The 12,840-nt window shown below is 38.4% G+C and overlaps 2 protein-coding genes across 4 annotated transcripts; both read left to right on the forward strand.

The window, feature by feature from the left end:
- Window positions 1–911: 911 nt before the first annotated feature.
- Window positions 912–12,177, forward strand: LOC131643393 (uncharacterized). Of its 3 annotated transcripts, none has more exons than XM_058913606.1 (3): window positions 912–2,161; window positions 2,757–2,892; window positions 3,165–12,177. In XM_058913606.1, exon 3 carries the CDS (start codon window positions 4,824–4,826, stop codon window positions 6,561–6,563), a length of 1,740 nt encoding a protein of 579 aa, XP_058769589.1. In that variant the 5' UTR covers window positions 912–2,161; window positions 2,757–2,892; window positions 3,165–4,823; the 3' UTR covers window positions 6,564–12,177. The 3 variants fall into 3 exon arrangements, with proteins under 3 accessions (XP_058769589.1, XP_058769591.1, XP_058769590.1); XM_058913608.1 differs by having other exon boundaries at window positions 2,757–2,824; XM_058913607.1 differs by having other exon boundaries at window positions 912–1,294.
- On the forward strand, window positions 944–2,143 carry LOC131647911 (uncharacterized). Its single transcript, XM_058917730.1, has one exon. It carries the CDS (start codon window positions 944–946, stop codon window positions 2,141–2,143), a length of 1,200 nt encoding a protein of 399 aa, XP_058773713.1.
- Window positions 12,178–12,840: the final 663 nt, after the last annotated feature.

Raw genomic sequence — 12,840 nt, forward strand, 5'->3', positions numbered from 1 at the left:
AAACTTTGAGAACATGGGTAAACGAATTTTTGAAAGCGGAGATTCTTCTATGATGCATACCGACCTCTTGGATTTTATGGACCCATATTGCCTTAATTTCTCGGGGCCGTCAACCTAGTCACAGTAGGAACTTCCTAGACAACGGAATACTATGAGAGGACGAAGACGTGGCAATTAGATCTTGCTGTAATCATTTAATTAGATCCACCTAGGCCTGTTCATAAGGAGATCTTAAAGAATGAGCATGCCATGGATAATCATGCCATTGGTGTCTTATCGACATGTCAGAACATTATGTGGCCTAACACGTTCTGTTCTTGTAAAAAGAGAAGGAGTCAGGGAGTTAGGATTAGGCATACTTAGTAGACTATGCGTTTGCTTGTATTTTGTATATTTTCACCGATTTGTAGAACAATTTTTGCACTATTATATTGTTTTTGTTTAATTAACACATTAGTCGGTTCTATAATATTTGTTTTTATTAATCTTTGAAACAAATAACAACAATGTTAATCGATTTAAACTTATATTGGATTGGAAAAACTACAATATGATTTGTCTCTACAAATGAAACATGCAGGCAAGAATTCAGAGATGTATATCCGAACACCTAGTTCGCAGATACATGTCCGAACTATTTTATTAAGAAATGTGGTGGATGTTTGATTTACTTGGAAAGAAAGATGACTTCGGAGATGCATTTGTAAATTTATCTTGGATAAGACGCATCTCCGAACTAAATTTAGACAAAAAAAATAGTATTTGATGCGTTAGGATAAACTTTTATGAATTAATCCAAAAATATTTTAAAATTTTTAGAAGGTGTGATCCGAAACATAAGCCCAAATATTCAATTGTTTGTAGAAAAAAAGAGCCCAACTATTTCAATTTAAAATTAACCTACACAAAATCTGCGCCGTCTCATTTCTTCCTTTCCAACCAAATGATTCGAAAATTTCAGCTTCTCCCTGTTCCCGATGTTTTTGCCGAAAATATTGAATACGATATACTAATGCTACTCCCTCCTACTATGCTTGTTCAACTGAGTCATGAATGTCAAGAATGGAGAGGTATTATTTCAGAACCAGTTTTTTGTAAGAGGAATCTGAGGCTCGCAGGCAGTCAACAAGTGCTTCTCGTTTTAAGAGATTCATATCCAATTGATGTTGATGAAGATGAAGTGGAAAACAGGCACATAGTATTTTATCGTCATCCAATCTCCAACATAGAGAATACTCTCAATATGAATGACAACAGTGATTTCCACTACTGGGATCTAACTCTCAATGAACAGGTTCCTTTTCCTGATTTTTTTTCTGGCATGATGTTAGATTCTCTACCCGTTTCTGATGGACTTTTTTGTTATAACAATATGTTGGATAACCCTAATTTGTTGATGATATGGAATCCAACTCTTGGAAAATATAAGGAAATGGAGTGTTGGAGGCCAATAACAAAATCCTACGTATTAGTACCCTCTCTAGGCTATTCGAATCACTTGGGCGCTTATGTTTTCTTTGCCGTTTTTCTTAATTTATATGAAAAATGTGATGGGACTTTCTTCCAGATGTATAATCTTAGGGACCAGACCTGTACTAACTTGGGCGAATTTCCTAGCAAAAATTTGATAAGTAGCATTGGTCTATTTCTAGACAATACTCTCTATTGGTTGGATACAAGTTATTCAACTATTTCATATGATTATGTTAGGAAGGCTTACAATGACGCCGTAGAGTTCCCTGACAATTTTTTTCCCGAAGAGGGCAGTGATTATATTTTGGACACTGTATCTCAACTCTGCCTACTTAAAGACAAAGTTTCCATCCTGTCTACCATTCGCTTTCAACCTAATGACTCCTTTAGTCATTCCATTTGGACATTAGAGATCGAGGGTGGAAATTGGAATCTGATGTACAACATCCAGTTTCCCAATATGGACTTTTCTAACGATCCCCTATGGATAATTCCTCTGTTTATGGACGACGATGACAAACTCATAATGCTACTCCAAAGGCCTCTAGATTTTGCCATATTTGATGTCACGCATTCCATTTTCCGTCGCCATTCCATCTTCCGTCTGACACATATAACTTCTCTGATGGTGTGCGCTCTTTACCAAGAAAGCCTCGTTTGGCCCTTTTAAGTGAACTAATGGGACAAAGTAAGTATCATTATGATTGGCTTGTGCTGATAGCTCATGTTTTCTTTGTGCTGATACTCTATTTTACATGAATGACAATCCTGTTTTTTGATTAAATATCTTAATGATAAAATTTATTTAAGAATGAAGCTATATATGAAAGCTTTATATTGCAAAATTTTTGTTTTTTTAATTGATTAATAATGTCTTCAAGATAACTCAATAAACTGACCATGTCAAAATATATCCAAGGTTTTTCATTATGTCTTCAAGTTTGTTCATGTATTCACTATTCATAAGATGTAGAAATTATGGTCTGCAAACTATTATTCCAATCCTGACATTGAAGGCAATACAATATGCATCTAGGTAATAGAAAATGAGATTATAAATACTTATATGTACTGCAAATTTCTTCCACTTCTATGGGAAGTTTCTATTGTTTTTTGTGTTCTGAAAATGAGATATGTAAATCATGTTATATAAATATTGGTGAGAATATATCTTCTTTCTAGTTTTCTTTCTGGTATTGTAGCCTAAGATACACCAGCATTGGATTCTATTTTCTACAGTCTTCACTTTTATGATAAATGATTGTAGCTTTTTTGTCATGCAGAGCTGAATAAGATCCAAAATGTGATCTATTGGACTATGAGTTCATGCTAAAAGGTTTTGGATGTCAAGGTATGGTTAAGATCCAAAATGTGATCTATTCGACTATGAGTTCATGCTAAAAGGTTTTGGATGTCAAGGTATGGTTCTGGTTCAACAATAAATTCATTGTCTCATTTAAAGAGTTGGATCTATGAAAATGCTTCAAAATAATGATTTTATCTTATTTAATAGGTAAAGACCAAATTATCAACATATACTCATGCTTGTGATGTTCTAATTTTAATTATCAATGTAATTGGAGAGTTCATGTTTGTGTTGATGTCATTGCTTGTTTCCATCGTAATTCTATATATCAATGAATTGATGACCTACATTATCAAGCTGTCATGTAATATTTGGTATTTTGCAGATAAAAAACAGCTGGGTGATGTTCTTCAATGGAGTCATTGCATGCCAATAGTCAGTCCTGATGGAAACAAGTGACTCTAGTGTGAATACAAGATTACACTCAAAGATGTTTTTAATTCATGGCAAACTCAAATAAACATTCAATCAACAAGGCGGAAGCAGAAAACTCAAAGAAAAGCAAGCATTGATCACTCATGATAGTACAGGCTGATCTATTATACCTATAGGTCGACTCAACACAAGCAGATCAAGAAGTATGCAGAAAACCAGCAGTTAGGTCGACCTACTGTCAACCCAGGTCGACCTAAAATGGAGAAAAATCCACATACTTCTGCTAGGTCGACTCACACATCATCTAGGTCGACCTAAATTGATGAAATTTACATACCAGTCTGCTAGGTCGACCTAATCTGAGAAAATATCCCCAGAATGCATTTGAAGAGGATTCTGGTCGACCTACTCCTTAAACAGGTCGACCTAACTGGGAGCAAAATTCTGCAAGCTCTGCTAGGTCGACCTAAGCACTACAAGAGGTCGACCTAACTGATCAAGAATGCCAAAAATTCTGTTTCTCTCATCTCCAACTGTTAAGCTATCATATATATTGTCAAAGGCTCATTTTATTCAACACAACACCAACGACTGAAAGATACACAAATGCTTCTCATCTTCGTTCTTCATCATCTCCAACACAATTACACATAGTCATTCTTGCGTTGCGGGTTAGTGATGAGTTCGATAACGTCCATGGAACGGAATTGAAGATTCCTAGTGGGTGAAGGTTTGTGGGGTTTGTTGGTGAATAAAATCTGCGGGTTTTGTCCTCCATGACGGGTGGTTCTTGGGGGTTTTTATCAAGAGGCGTTCATTGAGGATTCGGCTGAGTGTAACGATTGAGGAACGGGGAGTTCAAGGAATCAAGACACTGCAGAAGGGAATCAAAGTGAAGCTCTTGGATAACCTTGATCTTGCTCAAGATTAAGGGGGAAGAAGAATCAAAGGATCGACATAACTGGTTTATCGTTTATCGCTTTGTTATCTTCTTTGTATATACTACTTTCAACATTAATGAAAGATTACCCAATTTCAATTTGGAATTGGGGGCAGACGTAGTCGTAGCGAGGACGATCGACGAACTGCCTAAACAAATATCGTGTTATTGTTGCTTTTACTTTTTCATTTACATTCTGTTCATATTTGGTTATAATAGCAAATTGATCAACGATTCGAGTGTTAAGATTGTGAATTAAGAACTTACATAAACATCACAATCCACCACACATTGAATTACCTTCAATTTGATCATTATCACCAAGTGTTTGTATATTTGTTTCTATCACTCTTACTGCATTGCAAACATTGTCCATCATACAAAAAGTTAATCTGATTTTCAATAAGAGCAACGCTTTGATTCTGCAACATATACTCTTATCACTTACCTCAAGTCTTTGACTGGTTTTTAAACACATATACAATCGTTTCGATAGTGGTTCGGAATAGACGCGAGTCGATTCAGAATCACTTCCGCTGAAAAAGTCGTTTAACTCCGTAAAACTGTGAACGATCTATTCACCCCCCTCTAGATCCTAAGGCCAGCGTCTAACAAGTGGCATCAAGAGCTCTGGTTTATTCCGTGCTACGTGAAACACTTATTGGAAAGATGGCTTCCGGACCTAAAGGGGCTCACAATAGAGCTCCAGTTTTCAACGGTGAAAACTATGGCTATTGGAAGGATTGTATGTGTGTCCACATCAATGCAATTGATAGGAACATCTGGACAGCTATTGTCAATGGTCCCTTTCAGATCACCATGACAAATGCAGCTGGTGCAGTTGTTCCAAAACCAGAAAATACTTGGGATGCTGAAGATGAAAAGAGATATGCATACGATTGGAAAGCGAGAAACATTCTAATCTCAGCTCTAGGAGTTGATGAATACTATCGCGTTTCCCATTGTAGATCAGCTAAAGCTATGTGGGACACATTGCAAGTTGCCCACGAGGGAACGGATGATGTCAAACTAGCTAGGATCAATACGTTAACTCAAGAGTTCGAACTCTTCCACATGGAAGATGGTGAATCCATCGAAAACATGCAGAAGAGATTCGTTCATCTGAAAAATCGGTTAAATTCTCTTGATAGACATGTTTCCAATGCAGTTGCTACTAACAAAATCTTAAGATGTTTGAACAGGGAATGGCAACCCAAAGTTACAGCAATAAAGGAAGCAAATGATCTAAACACTTTAGACATCACAACTCTATTTGGTAAACTAGAGGAACATGAACAACACCTTAAATGCCTTGACATGCATGAGAAAAGGACAAGGAAAGAAAAGAACATGGAGAAAGAGGTAGAGAAGAAGTCAATAGCTCTAAAAGCTTCGAGCTCCAAGACCTCAAAACGAGAGCCAAAGGATAGTGACACAAGTGATGACGAAGACTCCGATGATGAGGAAATGGGACTGTTTGTGCGAAGATACAACAAATATCTAAAGAAAAATGGAGCAAAACATTCTGACAAAGGCTTGATCAACTATAGAAAGCAATCAAACATGTTCAAACAAGATGACGACAACAAGGGAAAAATCAAAGGTCTTTGCTTCAATTGTGGGAAAGCCGGTCACTACAAACCGGATTGTCCATACCTTAAGAAAGAAAAGGAGAAGAACCAAAGCAAAGGTCATAACAAATCTAAAAGAGCCTACATAGCATGGGAAAGTGATTCATCTAGTGAAAGCTCATCAAGCGATGAAGAAGAATCAGCAAACCTATGTTTCATGGCTCATCAAAACAAGAAAAAGAAAGCTGTAAGTCATCTTAAACCTGAACTCGTAGATAAGGTATCTCATTCTCAACTAAAACTTGCTTTTGAAGAATTACATAGAGATGCAATTAAAGCTTTCAAACTTTTGGCCTCAAATAAGAAGATATTTTCATATCTTGAATCAAAAGTTGAGAAAACCGAAAAGGATATGGAAGCTTTAAAACAATCTATGCTAGACATTCAAAAGGATAAAGTTGAAATAGATCCTACATCATGGTTTGGTTGTGAGACATGTCACATTTGGCAAAAAGAAGTAAGAGATCTAAAAGCCAAGTTAGACAAGGCTCTACAACCAAAAGTGACTTTTGCGGTTGATCCAAATAAGTTCAAAAGATCGTATACTCCTTTATATAGCAAATACACCTTTGTACCAAAAGTATCAACTAGCAAAACTCCATATTCTCATCATATTACCTGTCATTATTGTTGCAAAAAGGGACATACCATTGAAAAATGCAAATTTAGGAGAATTTTAGTTCCTAAAGGAGTATTTCAATGGTTGCCTAAGTGCAACAAATTGTGTACTCACTACCAAGGACCCAATGAAAATTGGGGACCTCCCTCTTTAAATTAATATTGCAGGAAAAGTGTCTTGACATTGCCGAAAGGTTGTGGTTCCTTGATAGCGGATGTTCAAGACACATGACTGGAGACCTATCTCTTTTCGTTGAGTTTCAAGCAAAGAAAAAGGGGTATGTCACCTATGGAGATAACAATCGGGGAGCCATACTTGGTAAAGGAAGTGTAGGTAACCCTTCTACCACTACTATAACTGATGTGCTGCTAGTAGAAGGTCTTAAACATAATCTTTTAAGTATAAGTCAATTGTGTGACAAAGAATTTAAAGTAATGTTTACAAATTCTGGCTGCACAATAGAACATACTAAGAAAAGAGACATTATGTTTAAGGGCTTAAGAGTAAACAACATCTACATGCTAAACTTGGATGAGGTATCTAAGTCTAGTACCAAGTGTCTAGTTGCTCTGGGCGATGACTTATGGCTTTGGCATAGACGTCTCGCCCACATAAATTTTGACTTACTTAATAAAGTTGTCTCAAAAGATTTAGTAATCGGCTTAACTAAAATGAAGTTTTCAAAAGATCATCTATGTGATGCTTGTCAAAAGGGAAAGCAAACAAAAATCTCTTTTAAATCAAAGAACGTGGTTTCAACATCACGCCCTCTTGAACTACTTCACATGGATCTATTTGGCCCTTCAAGGACTAAAAGCATAGGTGGAAACACCTATGGTTTTGTCATTGTCGATGATTACTCGAGATTTTGTTGGATAATCTTTCTACCTAGTAAGGATCAAACTTTTCCAGCTTTCACACAATTTGCAAGATTATGTCAACACAAAATGAACAACAAAATAGTTGCAATTCGAAGTGATCACGGTGGAGAGTTTGAAAACATTCTTTTTGAAAAATACTGTGATAAACATGGAATTGAGCATAACTTTTCAGCTCCTAGAACACCTCAACAAAACGGAGTAGTTGAACGTAAAAATCGGGTTCTAGAGGAGCTGGCAAGAACAATGCTGAATGAGGGTAATCTACCAAAGTATTTCTGGGCTGACGCGATTAGTACAGCATGTTATGTTTTGAACAGGATAACAATACGTCCTATACTGAATATGGCTGAGTATGAAGCATGTATCTTGGGTCTCAAAGCTGCTATCGACTTAAGAATCAAGTTCTTGGAAGTATATGGGGATTCGGCCCTAGTAATTAGTCAGATCAAAGGAGAATGGGACACGAAGCATCCTAATCTCATGCCTTATAAATATTTGGTGCTATCTTTATTTCCACACTTCGAAGAGATTACTTTTGAACATATTCCTCGATAAGAGAATCAGTTAGCAGATGCATTAGCCACTATGTCATCCAGGTTCAAGGTCAGATGGGACAACGAGGCCCCCATAGTTATTATCGAAAGATATGACGAACCAGCATACTGTTACGAGATAGTTACTGACGAGGTCGAAGAAAAGCCATGGTTTCAAGAAGTAAAAAGATACCTCGAGGCTCAAGAGTACCCTGAAGGGGAATCTATCAATGACAAGAAATTCTTAAGAAGGTTCGCATCCAAGTTCTTTCTAAGCAATGGAACCTTATACAAGCGTAATCATGATTCAACCTTGCTTCGTTGTGTGAACAAGAAGGAAGCAGAGGAGATCATGGAAGACATGCATAATGGTACTTTTGGAACCCATTCTAGTGGACATACTATGGCTAAAAAGATTCTGAGAGCAGGTTACAATTGGTCCACTATGGAAACTGACTGTCACCAACATTCCAGAACTTGCCACAAGTGCCAGATCTATGCTGACAAAGTACACGTACCTCCAGTTTCACTGAATGTTCTGACTGCTCCTTGGTCTTTTGCAATGTGGGGCATTGATATGATCGGGGAAATCAAACCCACTGCTTCCAATGGACATCGTTTCATCCTTGTGGCTATTGATTACTTCACCAAATGGGTAGAAGCTGCTTCATCCGCCTCCGTTACCAAGAACATGGTGGGTCGATTCATTAAGCACAACCTTATTTGTCGATATGGCATCCCCGAAAGGATTATCACGGACAATGGTACCAATTTGAACAACAATATGATTACTGAGCTCTGCACACAGTTCAAGATTAAGCACCACAATTCTTCTCCATATAGACCAAAGATGAATGGCGCTGTGGAGGCCGTCAACAAGAATATAAAGAAGATTGTACAAAAAATGACTATGACCTATAAGGATTGGCATGAGATGTTACCATTTGCTCTTCATGGTTACCGTACTTCAGCACGCACCTCAACTGGGGCAACCCCGTTCTCACTAGTCTATGGTATGGAGGTTGTGTTACCAATTGAAGTTCAGATTCCATCTTTGAGGATCATAAAAGATGCAGAGTTAGATGAAGACGAATGGATTCAGACTCGACTATACCAGATAAACCTGATTGATGAGAAGAGGCTCGCGGCTGTTTGTCATGGACAACTGTATCAGAAGCGTATGATCAAGGCATTTAATAAGAGAGTCAAACAACAAGCATAGCAGACTGGTGACTTGGTCATAAAGAGAATTATTCTACCGCAAGGTGATCCTAGGGGCAAGTGGACGCCCACATATGAAGGACCATTTGTGATCAAGAAAATATTCTCTGGAGGAGCAATGATACTCACTACTATGGATGGCGAAGACTTTCCGCATCCTGTGAATGCAGACATAGTCAAAAAATACTACGCATAAACACGACCCGTTAGGTCGACGTACCTAGTGTAACTCAGTGAACTAACTTTTATTTTCGTAAGCAACAATGTTGCGGTAAGCATGAGTCGCCACCGACTTTTATTTTGTCCAATTTTAGGAAAGGCAAAAAGTACAGAAAAAGACCTTTTAAAAAAAACAGGCTCGGGGGTAGATTATGAAAAAGGGAAGGTGTAAGCACCCTTTTCATCTGTAGTTATCTACGGGCTCTTAATTTGCTTAGCTCATGTTTATTTGTTTTGAATTGAAAAAGGGCATAAGGACTTTAGCGTAAATGCGTAGCCTTAGTTTTTGAAAGAATATTGAAAAAAAGTTTTTTAATTGAGCTAGGCATATTAAGAGCACTACCCTAAATAGTTGGTCTTTTTCTATGCTTTTTAAAGTTCCTAGGACTATCCATACTATATAGAAGTAGGTAGTCCTTGTTTATATTGGACGTGCGGGTCAATCGAAGGGTCATCGAGGTCGTTGAAAGCAACAGGTAGAGGTACTTTTAGCAATACTCGAAGGGACAATCATCATTTCGTAGGCAACCATTCGAGGGACTAGATCATATATTTTCGTAGGCAACTTTGAGGATCATCGAGGGACTTATGATCTTTATGACGATTTCTTAATCGTTGGGACTTTTGCTAGTAGGTGTCATACCCCAAATTTGTCCTACCCTATTCATATGGCTTATGGTTCATGTACATACATTACTTAGGTCATAACTCACATTCATGCATTCATATCATTGTTACTATTCAAAGACTGACAAACTACAAAGAGGTTTTGATCAGGGAATAAGGAGACTGGGGTATAATCATGTGGTTCTGTGTTCAAGGAAGCCCTCCTGGATTAGGGTTTTCTCAATCTCGATTCAAGGCATTGATTGAAGGATACTGGCTTGCAAATCATCTGGTCTCCCAAATCAGGGTCTCTTTGACCAAGGTCAACCAGTTGACTTTCGGGTCAACATTTGATCAGGAATGGCTTCTATGTGTGGAAGAGTTCTCATACTGACTATGTGGATGCGTTTGTTTGACTGGATTTGACTAGAGGAGATTTAATCAGGAATTTCGTCAATAGTCGGAAACGTCAGAACAGCTGACTTTTGGGTCAAAATCAGAAGAATTATTCAAATATTGACTTTTGGTGGAAAATCGGGCAAGGAAAGTCAAACAATGGATAAAATCGGGAGTTTGACAAAAAGTTGCCAAAAATAGGAAAATAACAAAAATAGAAAGTTTCCAACACTTAGAAAATATTTTGGAACTTTAAATCTTGTTGGGCAGTCCACTTCAGCATTGGATTACACGTGGCAAATGGCATTTTTTGAAGAAAATTCCAACATCAAAGTTGTTCCTCTCATGGAGGAGAACAACTTTGTAGTTGGACACTTTTTCATTTGAAGCTTGTATGAAGAGTTAAAGTGGTGTGAAGTTGCTGGAAACTCATTTGAACCAAGTCATATTCCAGGTCACAAGTCAGGTCATGACCTGGCATTTTCACAAACACATGGCATGCCAAATCTCCAGCCATTTTTTGAGCTCTACAAAAATGCCATGAATGCAAACTTGGTATCATTCTTTTCTTTGCCATCCCCTCTATCCATTGAAACAAGAATTGGCACAATTGGACAAATATGGAATGAGATATAAGTCTTCAAAGTCGTGCCCTCATCAAGTCACAATGACGCGTCTGGCTGAGCAGAAGTTCAAGGCATGCGCAAGGCATTTTCACAAACACATGGTGGGCCAGATTCAGACTCAAATTTCTTCCTCCACAAGCCACTATCTTGAACAAGCTTGATTCTAAACCACTCCTTGCCATGTCCTCTATCTAATAAGCCCAGCAACATTGATTTTGGACGCATATCGAGCTAGCAAGAGGTACCTAAAGTCACGCTCATGGAAATGCGTATTGGCAAAGCTGCCAGGCATAAAACCTCAGGTCGCGCACCCAGACACCTATGCAAGTGTGCACCTCCAAATTGAAGCGCATGTTGAATGAGTTCTAGGCCTCTTCTCAAAACATTTCCAACATGAAATTTGATATATACCATGGCCTCTTTAATGGGAGCCTGAGTTTGAGATGAATGATGGAGTATGTATCAAGATATGAGTACAAGAAGGAAGCATGCTAACCATTTGCTGCATGAAGGGATATCGGATCCATAATGCATAATATTGGTAGCCAAGAATACAACCATCCACTATCACTTGCCATTAAAGCCCATGCATGCATTGATTTCAAAAAAGACACTAAAATGCTTGCTCCAATTGCACATACTTGCTCACTAAGCATTGCCTTCCAAGTCCCACACCCAAGAAATGACCTTGCTGCAAATTTCACATCACTAAAGCCCCACACCCAAAAAACCTTTCCATTCTTTTCACACTTACCCTATATAAACAGTTCAAAGCTCACTCACTCAAGGGAATTCACTCACGATACATTCCTTATACACTACACATTCCTCTCTCTCTCTCTCACTTTCATTCTTTCTCTCTTTCCTCATTCCTCCCCGGTTCTCTCTCCCCCTTCACTCATTCTACCACCACCTGCCACCATAACAACCTCCTCCGGCCGCCCTAACCAACTCCCCTAACTACTTCCGGCCACCACTTCTCAAACTCAAACTTCAGCATCAATCACGTTCATCCTTTGCCATCATGATGCCATACTGAACAAGGTCTTCACCTTCATCGCGAGCTCAAAGCGTTCAGCCGGCTAAGCTCACTTCACGGTGGTTAGAGAAACTGTTTAGTGCGCGTTCACGGTTATCACCGGAGGCTAGGGTTTGTGCAGCTTCCTCTCCATACTGAACCAAGAAGTGCTCAGGTAAGCGTCTAAACTCTTTGAACCTCGCATCTGAACGCGTCAAAACCATATGCATCTTGTTCATAATCTTGTAGCATATGTTAAATCTTGATAAAGAGAATGAGACTAGTCTTACGTGCTATGCTTGATGTTTGGATGATTGATTCGTGTATTTGAGCTCTATGAGACGTAAGATTCATTTTCACGCCGTTAGCATGAGTTCTGATGAGTATGCTAGGTGTTAGGGTTTTATGCTTGTGTGCGGTTTGGAAGTTTAAGAAAGAATCAATGGGAACTAGTACCAGATCTGTGATCTACGCAAAATTCTGAATGGAACAGTGGTACTTTGTTCGATTTCTAGAAATTTTAATCAGTCTCTGTCGTAGGCTGGCCGGAGAAGATGATCTGAACTTGGCTCCGGCATCCGCGGTGATGTTGATATCATTTGCATCACCGGTACGCGTGGCACCTTGCTGTTGGTCCCTTTCCCATTACTTTTGCTGAGTTTGTCTTATTTCAATCATTGAGTGCTAACGTGGCTTTGTGTGGTTGGCTGAGCCTTATTTTGTTTTTTTCTGACTTAAATTTATCCTTGACCGGTTGATATGAGTCTACGTAATATTCACATAACTTTTCATGTTAATAAAATCATAGTGTGAATAATGATGACACATGATGGGATAATGCAAGTGAAATAAATGAAGTGGAATAAGATGATGCTTGGGCCATAACGCTTTGGGCCCCATAGCAATTTCGGAATCACACCCTTCCTCTACTGATAC

The sequence above is a fragment of the Vicia villosa genome, linkage group LG1 (genome assembly GCF_029867415.1).
Source record: "Vicia villosa cultivar HV-30 ecotype Madison, WI linkage group LG1, Vvil1.0, whole genome shotgun sequence".
NCBI classification, from domain to species: domain Eukaryota; kingdom Viridiplantae; phylum Streptophyta; class Magnoliopsida; order Fabales; family Fabaceae; genus Vicia; species Vicia villosa.

What these genes read in the sequence shown, in the direction of transcription:
- LOC131647911 (XM_058917730.1), top strand. Translation starts at nt 944, where the DNA reads ATGATTCGAAAATTTCAGCTTCTCCCTGTTCCCGATGTTTTTGCCGAA.
- LOC131643393 (XM_058913606.1), top strand. Translation starts at nt 4,824, where the DNA reads ATGGCTTCCGGACCTAAAGGGGCTCACAATAGAGCTCCAGTTTTCAAC.